At 40.1% G+C, this 18,897-nt stretch overlaps 1 protein-coding gene across 4 annotated transcripts in view; it reads left to right on the top strand.

Moving 5' to 3' along the window:
* NFKB1 (nuclear factor kappa B subunit 1) overlaps positions 1-18,897 on the top strand; it is a 120,604-nt gene that overhangs the window by 76,304 nt on the left and 25,403 nt on the right. For all 4 annotated transcript variants that reach the window (XM_045997107.1, XM_045997110.1, XM_045997109.1 and 1 more), the window contains 5 exons: positions 3,874-4,037; positions 5,887-6,045; positions 7,733-7,837; positions 10,181-10,272; positions 12,742-12,880. In XM_045997107.1, coding sequence (XP_045853063.1) covers positions 3,874-4,037; positions 5,887-6,045; positions 7,733-7,837; positions 10,181-10,272; positions 12,742-12,880 — 659 coding nt within the window. The remainder of the gene's footprint in view (positions 1-3,873; positions 4,038-5,886; positions 6,046-7,732; positions 7,838-10,180; positions 10,273-12,741; positions 12,881-18,897) is intronic.

Below are 18,897 nucleotides of genomic sequence, written 5' to 3'. Positions count from 1 at the left end.
CCCACTGAGGCACCCAGACATCCCTGGGTTTAGAGTTTTTTAATTGAATTTTAAAATGTGTCAGCCATTATTTTTTCAAAATAGTTTTTCCATCCACTTCTCTTTTCCCTCTTCTTCTGAAATACCAATTAACCTGTGTGTTTTGCTGTTCAAAATTGTCCCAGAGCTCACTGGTGATCTGTTATTTTTAAAACTTCTTCTTCTTCCTGTGTTTCATTTTGAATTGTTCTATTACTATGTCCTCAAGTTCACTAATCCTTTTTATCTATAGTGTCTAACGTGTTCTTGATTCCATCTAGTGTATTTTTCTTTTCAGCCATTGCAGTTTTCATCTCTGTAGGTTTGTGCGACATCTCTTTAATATCTTGCAAGTGTTCCTTAATATATTAAAGCTTTTTACCTTCTTAACCATATGGAATATATCTGTAATAACTATTTCAGTGTACAGGTCTACAAATTTTGTGTTCTGTCTCATTTCTGGATATGTTTCTATTGATCAATTGTTATCCTCATTATAAGCAGTATTTTCTTGTGTCTTTATTTCTTTTTCTTTTTTTTCCCTGTGTCTTTGCATGCCTGGTAATTTGTGATTGAATGGTAGACATTTTGAATTTTAGATTGTTGCATGCTGGCTTTTTTTTTTTTTTAATACCTTTAAATACTTTTGAACATTGGGATGAAATTAAATTTGGGAACAGTTTGATCCTTTCTAGACTTATTTCTGAGATTTGTTAGGGAAGCCAAATCAACCTTCCATCTGGGGTTAATTTGACACCATTACTAAACCAATGCCTTTCTGAATATTCATCCTGATGAAATCATTATCAAACCTGATGAATCATGTATTACAAGATTTCCTGAACTAATCCAGCCCCATTGTGCTCCAAGAAATGTTTTGCCTGCTCCTTTCTGGTGTTTTGTACCCACCCCCACACCCCACCCCAAGTCTCAGGTTGTTTCCTCACACACATGCTCTGATCTGTACTTTGCTGAAGACTCAAGGCAGGGTCACACTGTCCATCCCTGAATATCTCTCTGTACGTGGCTCTTTCTTCTCTGGTTCTCTGCCTGTGGCTTCCAGCCTCTTTAGCCCCCTTAGATTTTTAACTCTGTCTCCAAAACTCAGGGAGATTACTGGGTCCTGTTTAGGTCTCCCTTCCTAGGCTACAGCCTGGAAACTCTAGACATTAACCCAGCATTATCTTAGGAATTAGCTTAGTTGTTTTTCTTAAGGATCACTATCCTGTGCTGCCTATTATCGAGTGTTAGAAAACCATTTTCCATGTGTTTTATGTGACTTACGGTGAAAGGTTCAATATGGTCCCTGTTACTTCCATCATTATCTGAAACAGAAGATTGGCTTCTATATTATTCCATTTATTACCAGAGTAAATAAATTATTCACATAAGGATGATGCCCTTTTCATAGGGATTAGTTAAAGAATATACATGAAAATCACTTTCTGTATGGTAAAGGGTAAAGAGTTATGTAGGTGTTTGTCACTGTCACTACGTAGGTAGTTGTGGATGATCTACATAGGAGTACAGCTGGGCCAAAAGATGGTGTTGTTTCTAAAAAACTGTCTATGCTTCCATACATATCGATACGTCATGTTGCATATTTTTCTGTGCTGTGTGAATTCATGCATTCGTGTATTCAACATTTATTAGACACTCTTATGTCAAGCAGTGTTCTTTTTTTTAGATTTTATTTATTTACTTGACAGAGAGGACATGGCGAGAGAGGGAACATGAGCATGGGGAGTGGGGGAGGGAGAAGCAGGCTTCCGGTGGAATAGGGAGCCCTATGTGGAGCTCGATCCCAGGACCCTGGGATCATGACTGAGCCAAGGGCAGATGCTTAATGACTGAGCCACCCAAGTGCCCCAATCAAGCACTGTTCTAAGCACTGGACTTCTCTGCCATCGGGAGCTTATATTCTGTTGGTCTGTTTTCTTTTCTGCGTGTCTCAGCTATTCTACTTTTTTTTCTTTTAGTATAGTTGACACACAATGTTACATTAGTTTCAGGTGCACAACATAGTGATTTGCCAGATTTATACATCGTGCTAGTTCCTGTCCTCCTTTTTTCTGTTACTCTCTGGACATGTTTCTCATTGCGTCTCCGGGCCTCTGTCCGAGCGCTCATCTCATTCTGTCTTCACCTCCTATATTTTCTTCTTCTAGTTCATCTTGTCTTCTTCCCATACTATCTTAGTCTTTGTTTCATCTAGTCCATTGTCATAATATTTGTCTTCTGTTACTAATCTTCTTTCTTCCTGGGTAAAAGCCAGAACTAAATAAAAGTCTTTGCAAAAGCATACAAGGCTTTAAAAGATCTGTGTGCCCACTTATCTCTTTGAACTTTTCACTTACCACTCATGTCTTGTGGATTTTCCTCCAGTAACTTTGGCCTCCTTGTCATTGTTGTCTTTTGGAAACATCAGGTATTGTCCTATCTCAGGGTCTTGGCTTCTTCCTTTTCAAATACTGTTATTTCAAATACGTGCTATTCCTTTTCAAACACTGTTCTTCCATATAGCCACGTCTTTTCCCTCACGTTCTTCGAGTCTTTGCTCATTGTCATCTTTTCAGTGAGGCTTTTTCTGGCTTCTGCCTATTTTAAAACATCATGTCTTCTACTATTACCTTTCCTTTTCTCCATTCCTACCTTATTTTTCTTGGTAACACTTATTACCCTCTTAATTATACTGTAAAATCTCTTCTTTGTTTCTTCTCTTTAGTTACACTAGCATATAAATCCTACGAAGGAAGGGATTCCTGGGTGCTGACAGGACACCTGGACACTGCCTGGCACTAATAAGTAGCTGAGGGGCGCCTGGGTGGCTCAGTGGGTTAAACCTCTGCTTTCAGCTCAGGTCATGATCTCAGGGTCCTGGGATCGAGCCCCGCCATCGGGATCTCTGCTCAACAGGAAGCCTGCTTCCTCCTCTCTCTCTGCCTGCCTCTCTGCCTACTTGTGATCTGTCTCTCTGTCAAATAAATAAATAAATAAAATCTTTAAAAAAAAATAAGTAGCTGAATAATTATTTGTTGAACAAATGGTCTCCTCCTTGGTAAAGTACTTTTTTGTTTGTTGTACTATGTTTGTTGAATATACTTTTTTGTTTCATGTACTTTAAAAAATGAAGGGCTGGAGTAATTTATGCTTTTTCTTTAAAATCCCTTAACTTGTTTTATTTAGCTTATTAACATATTTTGCCCAAGAGGTATGTAGGCTTCACGAGATAAAAGGTTCTCTATCCTGAATACATGTAGCATTAGATGACATTCTAGTGGTAATAAATAATTCCAGCCTTAGAGATAACCCAAGAGGAGATGAGACTCCATTATAGACTTTAAAGCCCAAGCAGAAACCCAGGGATGATCCAAAAGAAAAAAAAATCCTTCCAAATATAATATTCCTCTATTCTTCAAAAAAATGAGATAAGTTAGTACTATATTCAGAATTTTAAAAAAAAATTTAAAGAGTTCTCCTAGAAAATACTTCAAAGTGAATCTAGGGGAAGCTTCCTTAATAAGACATACATATGTGTGTGTATCCCACTCCCTGTATTGTTATTTGAAAGCCTCATAAGCCCTGAAAACCAAAAAATTTTGTTAAGTTTGGTACAGATCCATTTGGCGGCAAGACCCACTCTGACCTAATGTGTAGTCTTTATGATCCCATTTGGTGAGTCTACTGCACATGTCTCACCGTGGACATAGCAATGTGTTTGATTATAGCGTGGGCTCCAGCGGCTGAGGGCCCGTGTATTTTTTTAAAAGCCGCTTTGCTCGAGTAAAACTGGACACTCATCATTGACAGCCTAACTTTTGGTGGTGGATATTGCTGTTATTGCTTTTTCACCAGCTTTGCGAACTTGGGTATACTTCATGTGACAAAGAAAAAAGTATTTGAAACACTGGAAGCACGAATGACAGAGGCATGTACAAAGGGCTACAACCCCGGACTTTTGGTGCATCCTGATCTTGCCTATTTGCAAGCGGAAGGTGGAGGAGACCGGCAGCTCACAGGTGAGTGTCACGCTCCCCGCCTGTGCTTTGAGATCAGGCTCTCCGTTGCTCGTGTGTAAACTGGGTGCTCCTCTGTCTGCCCCAAGTTTCTCCTTCTCCCAAACTGTACCTTGAACTGCTACCACATGGACTTTGTCTGCTCAGAAACCTTTGATGGCATCCCACTCTCTTCTAGAATAAAGTCTATACCTCCACGGCCTGGTATAGAAAGCCCTCAGTCTGGCCCCAGTCACCTTTCCAGCTTTATCTCCAGTCCCACCATGCACTCCTCTCCCCATCACAGCTCCCTGAACACCTGATGCAGATTCATACTTTTTTATGTGTTTTCCATGACTTAAAACACCACACCCTACCCTTTTCAGCCTGTCAAAACCAGTGCACAAGGCAATACCCAGTTCCTTTGTTTTGGTTTCCTACATTTTACCTCCCGTGGCTCACCTTATTAGAAGGAATCTCTTCCGGCTCTTCAGGCACGTCATAAACTAAGCTGTTTCTTGTAAAAATGCTATGATTTTATGTTTCCTTGTTTTTACTTATATTTTTTCTTTCAACCCCAATCCTGTCCTACCACATGTGCCATTTCCGCTTTCACACGTTGTCCATTGTCTGGTCATCCTGTCATCCTCTGTTACTCAGGTGACCCAAAACCATCACTGTTTTTCCACTCAACACATTCTGATGTCCAGACTGGAAACCTTCACGTCACCTTTGAATGAATCCTCCTTGTTGCCTACACTGCATCTCCAGCCTGTGGCCCTGCTCCCCTCTGCTCTTTCTAGCGCTCCGCCCCTCACTCCGTTTTTCTTGCTTTGCTTCTCCCCATCCCCACCTCTGAACCAGTTTACACCCTGGGGCCAGATGGATCTTGAAAAAGCCTATGCCTCACCACTATTCAGTATCTCCCCGCTCGCTGCCTATAAGATCCAAATTCAGTAAGCTGGCCTTTTAGGCCTTTCAAGAGCTGGTCCCTGTCTGAATTTCCAGTGTTGTTTCCCATGACTCCCCCCACTTTACGTCAAACTGAATTATTCCATAGAAACACCATGATTCTCACTTCTTTGCCTCAGCACATTCTTTCTATTCTTGCCACTCCCTCTTCCTGGAATGCCTTTATTTACTCTCTTCATAAGTTCAAGTTGTACCATCCCTTCATGACTGAGAACATATGTCTTTTCTGCTCCAGAGCCTCTGGATTCTCCCCTTCTTTGAAATTCCCTATCTCTTCACCTGTAGCACTTTCACAGTATTCTCCACTTGAATTATCTCCTTTCATGATACTATAACTTAAATGCAAGCATCAGCATGAAGCTCTATCAGGAGGCAAGGAAGGAGTCAAATGCAGTTGAGTCATTCAGTTTCTCCAGAAGCATTTTTGGGGTACCTTCCATGTGCCAGGCTCTGTGCTAGGCACTGTGGAATGAACATGGTCCCTGTGCTCAGGGAGCTTTCAGAAGACTTAATTTTCACATTTCAGAGTACAACTCACACATAATAAGTTTATTGCATTCTATGGCTTCACACCTTTTGTGCCTTTAGCTGTCACTGTAGGGAGAAAAAGGAGAAATCGGGGAAGATAAGAAAGGAGAGAGGCAGTTGATTTCACAGAGATCAGTTTTCACTATCATCCAGAGAAAACGCAGGTCTTCTTTTGATGCCTTTAATTTGGATGACATAAATGAGACAAATTTTTTTTTAATTGTATTAGCAATACAAACAATTTCAAAAGAAAAAGATAGATTTTTGTTTTCAATTCATTTTCTTTATTTGAACTTTATAAAAGCATCTTATCTAAAGTGTTCTGGCTTTACTCTTTCCCTGGACATGAATGTGCTGTGCTGTGTGGTCCTAGATCGGGAAAAGGAGATCATCCGCCAGGCAGCCCTTCAGCAGACAAAGGAGATGGACCTCAGCGTGGTGCGGCTCATGTTTACAGCTTTTCTTCCAGATAGCACCGGCAGCTTCACGAGGCGCCTGGAACCCGTGGTGTCAGATGCCATCTATGACAGCAGTAAGTCCTTGACTTCTGCGGGGAGGCAGCTTGGTGTAGTGTCAAGTACAGACTTTTAACCCAGCCCTGGCAGTTACTGACTAGCTCAGAATCCCAGGGCAAGTAACTTAATCACTTGGAGCCTCACATTTATCATCTACAAAATTGGAATACTAAAATCTAGCTTGAAACGATGTCTAGATTCAAAGTGAATGCTACAAGGTGAGCAATAAATATGGTTCTCCTTCCTCCAATGTGCATGCTAGACTTTTATATGCCATTTGAGGATGGCAGATCTCTTATTATTTATGAATTCCTTGCCATGAGGATATATTGTTGATACTCCTAAAAAACACCTCAATATTTTCTGTCGAGGCTCTAAAGAGGTGTTAATAAAAACAACTCTTACTCTTATCCATCTACGTTCTTGCATGTTCTAGCTTTTTTTTTTTTTTTAAGATTTTATTTATTTATTTGACAGACAGAGATCACAAGTAGGCAGAGAGGCAGGCAGAGAGAGAGAGGGAGAAGCAGGCTCCCTGCCGAGCAGAGAGTCCGATGCGGAGCTCGATCCCAGGACCCTGAGGTCATGACCTGAGCTGAAGGCAGAGGCATTAACCCACTGAGCCACCCAGGCGCCCCCATGTTCTAGCTTTTATCAAGAAAAGAACTTCAGGTTAACTGAATGAGTAGTCTAGACAGTATGTGACTTCAAAATCTATTTCAGTCTGTAGTTCCTAGAACTTTTTTAAAAAGTTTTACAATGGTCTTCAGCATTTACCCTAAAGATTTCTTATTTGGTATGCATGGGATTTATTAAACAAATTGAAGAAGGCTGCAAGTGTGGTACCTAGGCTCACTGAAAGTTTATAGAGTTTGGTCTAAGTAGAAAAGTCCATGCCCCAAGTAGGACAACTGACCGATTTCTCTAATTTAAACAAGTTTGAAGGGAAGTGAAAGAGTTATAAAATGATGTAGACTTGTATACTAAAGATCACCTTAAAATGCAGCTGTGGGAGCAAAAAAAAAAAAAGGAAGCTTTATACTATTACCACAAGCAACTTTTGCCCCTAACCACACAGAATTCTAATTTAGTCCGGGGAAAAGAATTTTAACCTCTCCATTTTTCTCTTCTGTAAAATAAGAATTTATAAGCAGTTTAAGAAAATTGTGCTTTTTTTTTTTCTAGATTTTTAAGACTCTTGTAAATAGTTTATCAGTGTCATGGAAATAATTGAAGGTCTTGACTTACACAAAATTCCACAAATCCGTTGGCTCGGTACTTCCCTGAAACATCAGAAAAGCTCTTTCTCTTTCTGTATGAATCTTTCTTACTGTGTTTGGGAGAAGCAAATATTGTTCCTTTCTGTCTCGTGTGTGGGTAGTCATGAATGATCCATGCTCAAGAGGTGAGGACTTCTGAGGGCTTCCAAAAGCTTTTGTATTTGTGTCCTTGTTGAAACAATATAAATGAAAGCATCTGTTTATTTTTTTAATGAAAGTATAATTAACATACAGTATTATATTACTTTCAGATATACAACATATCGATTTGACAGTTTTATACATGGCTTAATGCTGACCACTCTTGATAAACTATTTTAACTTTCTTTGGTTAATGTGTGCTAAGGGCAGGGTTCCCTCTAAGAGACTGGCTTCTAAAGCTGAGAATAAGGCGTAATGTTTGTTGTTTCTCTCCTGTGGACAGAGGCCCCCAATGCGTCCAACTTGAAAATTGTAAGAATGGACAGGACAGCTGGGTGTGTAACTGGAGGAGAAGAGATTTATCTTCTCTGTGACAAGGTTCAGAAAGGTAAATATAAGCTCTGATCTCAAAATGTGAAATGTAATTCTGGGTGTGTCTGTGAGTCACTTTTTAGCAGCAAATCCAGTATATGCCTCTTCTGCCATGGAACTCCTTTAGAAAATTTACACATTTTGCCTCTTCCAAATTTGTTGTTCTTTTTTAAAAAAATTTATTTATTTATTTGACAAAAGGACAGAGAGAGAGCTCAAGTAGGCAGAATGGCAGGCAGAGAGAGAGGAGGAAGCAGGCTCCTCGCTGAGCAGAGAGCCTGACTCGGGGCTCGATCCCAGGACCCTGAGATCATGACCTGAGCCAAAGGCAGAGGCTTAACTCACTGAGCTACTCAGGTGCCCCTATAGTGTAAAACCGTTAATTTAGTTTCTTTTATCAGGCTTCATTGCAGCACTGAGAGAGCTTCTCCAAAACGTTCATGTGACACTGATGTCAATTATGAAAAAGAGAATAAGGACTAGAGGGAAATTCTCAGAGCATATTTCTCATAATTTCCACTTTCAGGAAAGGTTCTTGGCATTTACCTTTCATTAGTAATGGTACAAGATTTATAAAGGAGCAAAAGCTGAAGGAGACTGTGTTATTTTCTCCAACAACTCATTTTTAAAATACAGTGATAGAGAGTATGTTATAATAAAGATCTACTCACTACGAAGTAACGAGCAATTTCAAAGTGAGGAGTGCATACCTAAAAATACAGCTCTTAAACAAAAGAATGACGGCTTTGAAGGCCTGAGATTTAAAAGTCAGAAAAAAATACAATCTAATTTTAAGGTAAATGTATATGTATCTTTATTCAAAAAAAAATTTACATTTCCTCTGTATATCCTGGTGTCAGCCTCTTTTTAACCCATTTTATCCGGGTAATATGTATACATTCAATGAGTAAACACAATCTGAGTTCCTTTATTTATAAATGCAGTTCTTTTTTTTTTTTTAAAGATTTTATTTATTTATTTGACAGAGATCACAAGTAGGGAGAGAGGCAGGCAGAGAGAGAGAGAGGAGGAAGCAGGCTCCCTGCCAAGCAGAGAGCCCGATGCGGGGCTCGATCCCAGGACCCTGGGATCATAACCTGAGCGAAAGGCAGAGGCTTTAACCCACTGAGCCACCCAGGCGCCCCTATAAATGCAATTCTTAATCATTATCACATTGGAATGGCTTATAAGAGAAGTCTTGTACTTGGCTTAAAGAGTCTGAATAACTAGGTCCTGTTTAATCCTACCTGAAGGCAAAGGAATTGACCAGGAGATAATGAGATGTTTTATCCAGCCCTAATATTTCTAAAATTGTATTTAAATAGAAATATGAACTTAGTTTTCATAAATCAGTAGTGCAGTCCTTTCTATAAAATGGGAAGTAAAGCCAAGGAGATGCAGTCTGAGTTATATTGTCATATTTCTGCAGAAAGAGAATCAATGACACAAGTGTGAAATTTAGGCATTCCTATTTCGTCCAAAGGGACTTGACTGATATGATTTTTTTTTAAGTTTTTTTTTTATTTGAGAGAGAGGGAGTGTGAGAGGGGAGAAGGTCAGAGGGAGAAGCAGATTCCCCATGTTGCTGGGAGCCCCATGCAGGACTCAATCCGGGACCCTGGGATCATGACCTGAGCAGAAGGCAGTCGCTTAACCAACTGAGCCACCCAGGCGCCCCCAATATATTTTTAACAACTTCTCCATATGGACTGACAAAGTATCACAAGGAAGCAGCGGAGTAGAATGTTTATGAGCCTGGAGGCTGTGTTCAAATTCTGCTTCTCCACTTACTAGCTATTCAATCTTGGATAAGTCACTTAACCTCTCTAGACTCCAGTTTCTCTTCCACAAAATAGGATATTAATAGTACACTTGCATCACAGAGTTGTTGTGAGGATGAAATCAGTTCATGTATACACATAAGTCCCTTAAAATAGTGCTACCATATAATATATAGAAGTTAAATATTATTATATAGATCTGTATGGATTTTGAACGACCCTTTGGGATTCTGATATTCTTCAATATCCTTTGTATTTCTCAGAAATGAATTGGGTTAGTGATGGAGAAGTGGGAAGGTCAAAGACTGATTAAGAGAAAAGTCAGATTGAATAGGTAAATCTAGTGTTCCCTCAATATAAATGAAACTCAGGGTCCATTACTGTGGTAACTGATTTAAAAAAATGCTTTGATTTGTGAAAGTTTTGAATAATTCAAAAGTCTTTCATACTAATTACTTTTTTAAAAGTTTAAGCACATAGTAGGTAGAATATTGAACCAGCTGCATTTTCCAGCATGCTTATAAATATTACTACTCTACGTGAAATTATACTTCTCTGTCATATGTGACTGTTTGCAGATGACATCCAGATTCGATTTTATGAAGAGGAGGAAAATGGTGGGATCTGGGAAGGATTTGGAGATTTTTCCCCCACAGATGTTCATAGACAAGTAAGTGGATGATGATGGTGGTCACGACAATTTTACATTTTCTGTCTTGTTGAAATTCAGTACTTAATTTCCATGTATGAAAAAAGAAAAATCATAAATACTTACTTAACTTTCATAAAAGAGTACTATTTTTAAGACTCTTGCACGTCTTCCAGAAAAGTTATCTACCACAGAATTATGAGCAAGGCCTTAGACTACTGGCTCTGAGACCTTGTCATGACATTTCATTTGGGTGTCTGGTCACCTACCCATTAAGGCAATGGCCCTAAGGTCCTTTAGGGGAAATATTTTAAGAAATTGTATTAATCTGTTCAGACTAACATAACAAAATACCATCGACTGGGTGTGTTAAGCAACAGAAATTTATTTCATCACAGTTCTGAAGGCTAGAAGTCCCAAATAAAGGCTCGATAGGGATGGTTCCTGGTGAGGGCTCTCTCCTTCTGGCCTGCAGACAGCCACCTTCTGGCTGTGTCCTCATATGGCAGAGAGAAGAGAGGAAGCTCTCTGGTGTCTCTTCCTATAAGAACACTAATTCTATCCTGTCACAGTTCTACCCTCATGACCTCATTTAACTTTAATTACTTCCATAAAAGCCCTTTCTCCGATATAGCCACACTAGGGGTTAGGGCTTCAAAATGGGAATTTTGAAGGGACAGTCATCTGCTATAGTATTCCACAGAGTAATTGTCACGAGACTTGTTAAAGAGATATTGTAATGAAAGGTGTTGAAAGGAAGAGTCTTCTACTTGAGTCTGATATCACCATGATAAGTCAGGAGTTCCCAGGGACAAGTGAGTATATAACTAAGAGAAATGCTGTATCGTATATTAATCACTCTCAGTGATTGAGAAATACTATTTTCACCCCCCAAAACTGGAAACAATCTAAAATGTCCATCAGGAAGTGGCCTGTTAAAGGAATTATGGTGGATCTGTAATGAGGGAATATTATGCAGTTATTAAAGAGAATGAATAGTTGATAAACTAATATGGAAAAATCTCAAAAGTACAACATTAAAAAATATTTTAAGATATAGAACAAAGTGCATATAAAAATATTGAGTCATGATCTCGGGGTCCTGGGATCGAGCCCTGCATCGGGCTCTCTGCTCAGCAGGGAGCCTGCTTCCCCTCTCTCTCTGCCTGGCTTTCTGCCTACTGGTGATCTCTATCTCTATGTCAAATAAATAAATAATTTTTTTTTTTAAGATTGTATTTATTTATTTGTCAGAGAGAGAGACAGAAAAAGATCACAAGTAGGCAGAGAGGTAGGCAGAAGCAGAGGGAGAAGAGCAGGCTCCCTGCCGAGCAAGGAGCCCGATATGGGACTCGATCCCAGGACGCTAGGATCATGACCTGAGCCGAAGGCAACTGCTTAACCAACTGAGCCACCCAGGCGTCCCTAAATAATTTTTTTTTAAAAAAAAGGATTACCTGTTTCAAAATGCTTTAAAAAAAAAAAAAAAAAAAGATCGGGGGCATCTGGGTGGCTCAGTGGGTTAAACCTTCGGCTCAGGTCATGATCCCAGGGTCCTGGGATCGAGCCCCGCGTCAGCCTCTCTGCTCAGCAGGCAGCCTGCTTCCTCCTCTCTCTTTGCCTGCCTCTCTGCCTACTTGTGATCTCTGTCTGTCAAATAAATAAATAAAATCTTTAAAAAAAAAAAAAGATCGTTCATGTTTGCATAAGCGTAAGGAAATTCTGGAAGCATACACAAGGAATGAATAACATCACTGTGGTTCCCTCTGGGGGCAGGCTCACAGTAGGAACTGCCTAGACTGGAGGGACAGCAGAGGCGTACGCAGGTGTGTTCAGACATGGGGTATGCACCCTGTACCTCTCCATATTTTACAAAGTCTCGATCCCTATGAATACATTACATACTCAAAAAAATCAAACAAGAAACTGTGAAAATGCCAAACTATTGTGGCACTACCAGAAAGTAGTGAGGAGGCTAGCTTAGAGGTGTCACAGAATGCCCTCGAAGCCTAGAGCATTGGCCATCCTCACTTGGAAATATATGTCTCTCTTGCAGGATTTAGCTTCCTCTCCTCATTGGCCAACCTGCAGGCTGATTGTAGTACCCGTTCTTCACTCTCTCTTTCCACAACCAGTGTTTCTGATGTTGCTGTAAATAATTTTGGAGCATGCTAAGGCTGATTTAGAAGAGAAGGAGGAGTATATGATGTACTTTACTCACACGGTTATTTAACAAATGGAAGACATTTGAAATGTTAGACAAATGAAAAGAAAGATTGGCAAAACATTAGCATAATCTTGTATTTCCGTTTTACTGTGGCAATTTAATGATAATGTATGGGCATAGAATTCTGAGTTTGTAACTTTCTCTAGAATGCCTTTTATAGTATACTGTGTCTAAATATTGGGCTAAAGAGTATGTTTAATGAGTAGCATTTCTGGAAAAAAAAATATAGGCCACCCCAACATTTGGATCTTTGTATCCTGCAGTTCGCCATCGTCTTCAAAACTCCAAAGTATAAAGATGTCAACATCACAAAACCAGCTTCCGTGTTTGTCCAACTTCGGAGGAAATCTGATTTGGAAACTAGCGAACCCAAACCTTTTCTCTACTACCCTGAAATCAAAGGTAACTCGGTTGCTTACATTCTTGTGCTGTTTCCTATAAAAGGACAAAGCTGATCAGAACAGATCAGTTGGCTACTTCCTTTGAATGGCTTCCTAGGAATTGGCCCCCAGACCAATGGTTTTTATTTTTAGAGAAGAGAGAAGTAATATACTCTTTTGGAGATCATGGAATTAAGTCCAGCCTTTCAAAATAGTGTTACTTTTACCAAGCTTAAGTGAGATTTAGACATTTGAGAATTGGCCCTTGAATCTGAGAATCTGCCATTTATTCAAGGCTCTTTGGGTTTGGCCAGTTATGGCAGCTGTTCAGGAGAATTAAACACTGTATCAACAGGCCTCAGTCAGTAGAACAGGAGACTCAGCCACCATGCAGTGCAGATCCATAAAAATGAATCAAGACACCCCAAAAGACACTCCAAGAAGGGGAGAGAATAATCTTACATAGTTATTATGAGAATTATGATTTTGATAAACTCCCACAGGGAATCATCCAAAAACACTTTGAGGATGCCGAGGACGCTTGTTTCAAAAGAAGCCACCAAGAAATAGGCTTCTTGGGGCACCTAGGTGGCTCAGTGGGTTAAAGCCTCTGCCTTTGGCTCAGGTCATGATCTCAGGGTCCTGAGATGGGGCCCCGCATCAGGCTCTCTGCTCAGCAGGGAGCCTGCTTCCTCCTCTCTCTCTGCCTGCTTCTCTGTGATCTCCATCTGTCAAATAAATAAATAAAATCTTAAAAAAAAAAAAAGAAGTAGGCTTCTTCAAGGTTCTTTAGCTTGGGGTGTATTTCAGGAGCTGGGTGAGAAACAGGGAAGGTAAGGGTTTCCTAGGCTTAAGAAACTTGAGGAGCTGAACAATTAGTGTTTGTTCAGAAAGAAGTGAGAGCCTTGTGAGCACCAAGATGAACCACTGAAGACCAAGGCAGGTAAGGAAGTCCAGAGCCAAGTGCAGAAGTGCTGTGATGGGTAGCTGAAGAATGCTGATTGATTCTGGAGAGGGGAATGACCAGGCATATTTGGATTTGGATTGATGGCTCTGACTTCCTTATGTGGACACTGAGGAGAATATCTGAGCAGCAGAGAAGGAGCCCGAAGAGTAATGCAAGAGTCCAAGTGAGAAAACGTGAGGTTCATGAAGGTGTTAGTGCAAAGAATGAAAGAAGAAGGTAGTGTCAAGAAGACCCAGATGCTGGTTGGGGTAGGAGGTGAAGGAAAAATTCAGGAGTCCTAGATGGTTCTAGGAATCCCAGCCATGTTATGTGGTTGAGTTGATGAAAGAATCTAGAGAGCAAAAGTAGGTTTGAGTGGGCAAAGAGGGAGCTCCGTTTCAAACATGTCACATTTTCGGTTTCTCTGGCAAATTCCTAATAAGCCGGTCAAAAGGCAAGACTGGAACTCCAGAAGGCAGAATTTCCAGAAGGAAATTCAGCATTGAGAATCCTCTCAGAATGAGTGTGACAAGCCCCTAAGTGGGATAATTGCTCAAAGCTACTTCTTAACCTAGAGTCCACTGACCCCCAAAGGGTCCAAAGATAGAAATGGACTTTAGTTAATTAGCTTTTTTATATAATCCAATTTTGTATTTTACATATTAATAACTAAGATTCTAAGAAGAGATCCGTGGATTTCACAAGACTGGAAAAGGGGTCATGGCACAAACAAAGTCAGAAACCCCTGGGTTAGAGGGAAGTGAGACCGTAGGGGGAGGTCAATGAAATGATCATCACAGGGCATGTCCTGACTGACGTCAGAAGCCACAAAGGTGCTGTATGGATGACACACAGGGGTGTTGGATCCTGTGACAGCCACATGTGATGTGGGATCCTTGAAGAGGGCTTCTTTTCCTAGGATTCATGTTGTGGCAGGAGCATTTAGAAGATGACACCATGGATTCTCATTTCTTTTTCAGAAGTTGTGACCTGTCCACCACGGGGTCCAATTTTTAGTGCATTCTGTTACTGTGGTGTGAAGACATTGTCAGCAGAAGAGCTTTTTTCCCCCTCCACGTATAATTTCATGCAAAATCCCAGTACATACACCTGACAGGCTCTGGTTAAAGTGGAAGTGGGGAGCCGACCCACTCGGCCTTCCCTAGAAGCCCACCTCCCCTTATTTCTCGACCCAGCGATAGCCTGAGGTCTTCCAAATGCTTCAGGCTGCATAAAGATGAAAATCACTGCTTCCAATTAAACACACTTCTTTAATAGACACAGAAGAGAAATATGGCTAATCTGGGGGGACTTTCTGAGGGGAAAAAAAATAGATTTCTTCTCCTAAAATACATCTTAACATAATATCTGTTCTTTCTGACACAGAGAATTATGTTTAAAAAGAATACCCAGATTACCTACACATGTGTGAGCCTAGAAACATTCAAAGCTAAGCTTGGCTTCTAGGCCACCTGTCTACCTTTTGCAGTGGTATCTGTTCGTCAAAAGAGTAAGGGACAGCTGGGGCATGTTCAGACATTCATTCATAATATCAGATGCTGGAGTTAGAGAATGGGGTCTTCTAAAAGTTCAAAATCCCAACCTATATGCTTCAAGCACTTCCAGACTGCCACTGACTAAAAGCTCCATGTAATACAGACAAATAAGAAGAACCATCTGGAAAAATAAGGGCAGTTGAGCTCCACAGAAAGAACGACCAAACATATATTGTGATCAAGTCATGTGAGATTAGAACTATTTCATTGAAGGTAAAAAATTACCTTAGTCAATAAAACCTTCTGGATTATAAAATCCCAAGATGAAATAATTGCAAGGAGCAGTCATCACACCAGACATATGACTTGGTCCGAAAAGTAGCAGGTCGTTTCATGTAAGACTAAGTGTAGGAAAGTGAATCCCAGCTATACAATCCAGGGAATGAATCATTGTATACATTTCTCAGAAGTCACTGAATACATCTTCTACTGCCCCAGCCCTGCAGTCACTCCTTATGTCATTGCCTAATTTTGTATTGTTTGTTATTTTTATCAATATGCAAAATTGTCTTATGTATTAATTTACAAGTCTATTATCGTCTTCCATCTTCAATAGGAAGACTATTCTTCAGGTCATAGATTTGGTCTTTCATGTTTATTGCTACATTCCCAACATCTAGAACAGTGTATGTCATGTATGTTACTTTTTTAAGTAGGCTGTACGCCACGTGGGGCTTGAATTCACTACCCTGAGATCAAAAAGTACATGTTCTACTGACTGAGCCAGCCAGGCACCCCTTAGTATATGTCATATAGTAGATGCTGAGATAACTCTGAAAGCTGACTTATTTTTTTCAAGTTTTTACTTTAATTCCACTTAGTTAACACACAGTGTTATGTTAGCTTCAGCTATATGATACAGTGATTCAACACTTCCATACATCACCTGGTATTCATCACAAGTGCCCTCCTTAATCCCCATCACCTGTTTCACCCACCACCACCCACCTCCCCTCTGGTAACCAGCAGCTTGTTCTCTGTAATTAAAGTCTGTTTCTTGATTTGTCTCTTTCTTCCTTTTTTTCCCTCTTTGCTTGTTTGTTTTGTTTCTTAAATTCCACATGAGTATAACCGTATGATAGCTTTCTCTGACTTATTTTGCTTAGTGCATAATACTGTCTAGCTCCATCCATGTTGCAGATGGCAAGATTTTGTTCTTTTTTATGGCTGAATAATATTGTATATTATATGTATTATGTATAAACACACACGTGCACATATTTGATATATATATCATAAATCACACACACACACACACACACACACACTGTATCTTCTTGTTTTTGTTTTAAGATTTTATTTGCTTATTTGACAGACAGAGATCACATGTAGAAGAGAGGCAGGCAGAGAGAGAGGAAGGGAAGCATGCTCCTTGCTGAGCAGAGACCCTGATGCAGGGTTCGATCCCAGGACCCTGGGATCATGACCTGAGCCAAAGGCAGAGGCTTTAACCCACTGATCCACCCAGGCGCCCCACACTGTATCTTCTTTTTCCATTCGTCAGTCGATGGATACTTGGGCTGCTTCCATATCCTGGCTCTTGTAAATATGAAAGCTGACTTATTGATTGACCAACCAAGTTACCATCCTCATCCAAAAGGCTAGTAATTTGTTGGGTGCCATCGAGACAAAGAAATATAACACATATTCCTTTCACTGTATTGAGTCATCCAGACACCTCTATGGTTATTGACATTGTACCTCATAAAAACTTTATGGAGATGGTTGGGTTCAGGGAAGACAAAATAATAGAGAGGGATGATTGAAAAGAGAAGATAGTTGAGGAACTGCTGTATGAAAGCAAAAAAAGACCATGTGATTTTTCAGTCTGAAAAGATAGAGATTCAGAAGAAGCAGAATCATAATCTTTAAATTATGAAAGGAATGCAGACATTTTACTAGAACACTAGAACCCGAAAAATCAGAATGAGGTACTTTTAAGGCATACACACAGTAAAAAAAGGGTGGAGACTAAAAGCTTACGTTTGTGACCTAAACTATTATCATAATTATAAATTATTAAAAGAAAGTGAGGGGTGCCTTGGTGGCTCGGTGGGTTAAGTGTGACACTTCGTTTCAGCTCAGGTCTTGATTTTGAGGTCATGGGATCAAGCTCTACATGGGGGGCCCTGTGCTTAGCATGGATTCAGCTTTGAATTCTCCTCCCTCTCCTTCCTGCTCACTTTCTCTGCATCTCAAGTAAAAGAATAAAATCTTTTTTAAAAAAAGGTATGGCAGCAGTGGGAAAGGAGAGATATTTTGGGTATTTCCCCCAAAATGGCTGCTTGATATAATGGAAAGCTCACTAAACTTTGGATCTGATCCTCACTCTGTCCTGACCTCTGACAAATCCCCTAATCTTCCTAGCTTCTATTTCCTCTTCCCCAAAGGAGAGCTTGGTAAGTGACCACTTAGATCCCTTCTGGAATAGGTTGATGTTTCATAGTACAACCCATGGTGCCACTGTCAAAGGCAGACCACGAAGATAAATGAATGCAATGGGAAAATCTCCATGTTCATTTCTGGGAAATTTAGACTGCAGGTTCTTCTATTTAAAAGCCTGTCATAATGAAATTTCCATTTCAGTTTCCTGTCATTGAAATCTTAATGGATATAGAATATTTAATATTTTTTAAATTGACTCAAAAATTCTCATTTTACAGTGAATTATAACCATTGAACATCTGTTTTCTAAGTCAAAAGAAGTACATAGCAAATGCCAAATGATCTCTTTGCTAGAAAACATGTCAATAGATAACATTATCCCTGAAGATGAATGAGTGAACTGCTTCCCTCCTGTGTTTCATATTTCTAATGAACTAATATTCTGTGTGAGAGCAACAGTATATAGATTGAGTAATAAATACGACTATTGGTTATAGTACAACTGACAGAAAAATTTTGTAAATCTATCCAAAATCTTTGATAATGACATTTGTAAAGTTTTTCCACTTTAAGGCCAACACTTTCTAGGGGAAGCACATTCTCTTCAAGTTGACCGACATTGACTTTCTTCTTCCTAGCAAGTGTGGACATGATCAGTTTGTTGTTGTTGCTTTTTTAAAGATTTTATTTATTTATTTGCCAGAGAGAGAGCACAAGCAGGGTAGCAGCTGGCAGAAATAGAGGAGGAATCAGGCTCCTCACTGATCAAGGAGCCTGATGTGGGACTCGGGACTTGATCCCAGGACCCTGGGATCATGACTTGAGCCAACGGCAGCTGCTTAACTGATTGAGCGGCTCAGGCATCCCGACATGATCAGTTTTTGAACGATTATTTGTCAGGGTACTTTGCTGTATCCTATTCCATGCTTTAGTCTTCCAGCTGCACTGCGGTGACCATGAGGTAGTCAGTAAGGGCATTCTCTTGAGCCCTGAGGTGACTGGAACAACCACAGAATTAGAAATAAGTAGGGATCTTTCTGAACATAAAAACATTGACCAAAACTGACATTGAAAAATCAGAAATAGGGGGCGCCTGGGTGGCTCAGAGGGTTAAAGCCTCTGCCTTTGGCTCAGGTCATGATCTCAGGGTCC

The sequence above is a fragment of the Meles meles genome, chromosome 2 (genome assembly GCF_922984935.1).
Source record: "Meles meles chromosome 2, mMelMel3.1 paternal haplotype, whole genome shotgun sequence".
Taxonomy (NCBI): domain Eukaryota; kingdom Metazoa; phylum Chordata; class Mammalia; order Carnivora; family Mustelidae; genus Meles; species Meles meles.
Note: the sequence above shows the minus strand (reverse complement) of the source record. Positions and strands in the feature narration are given on the sequence as shown.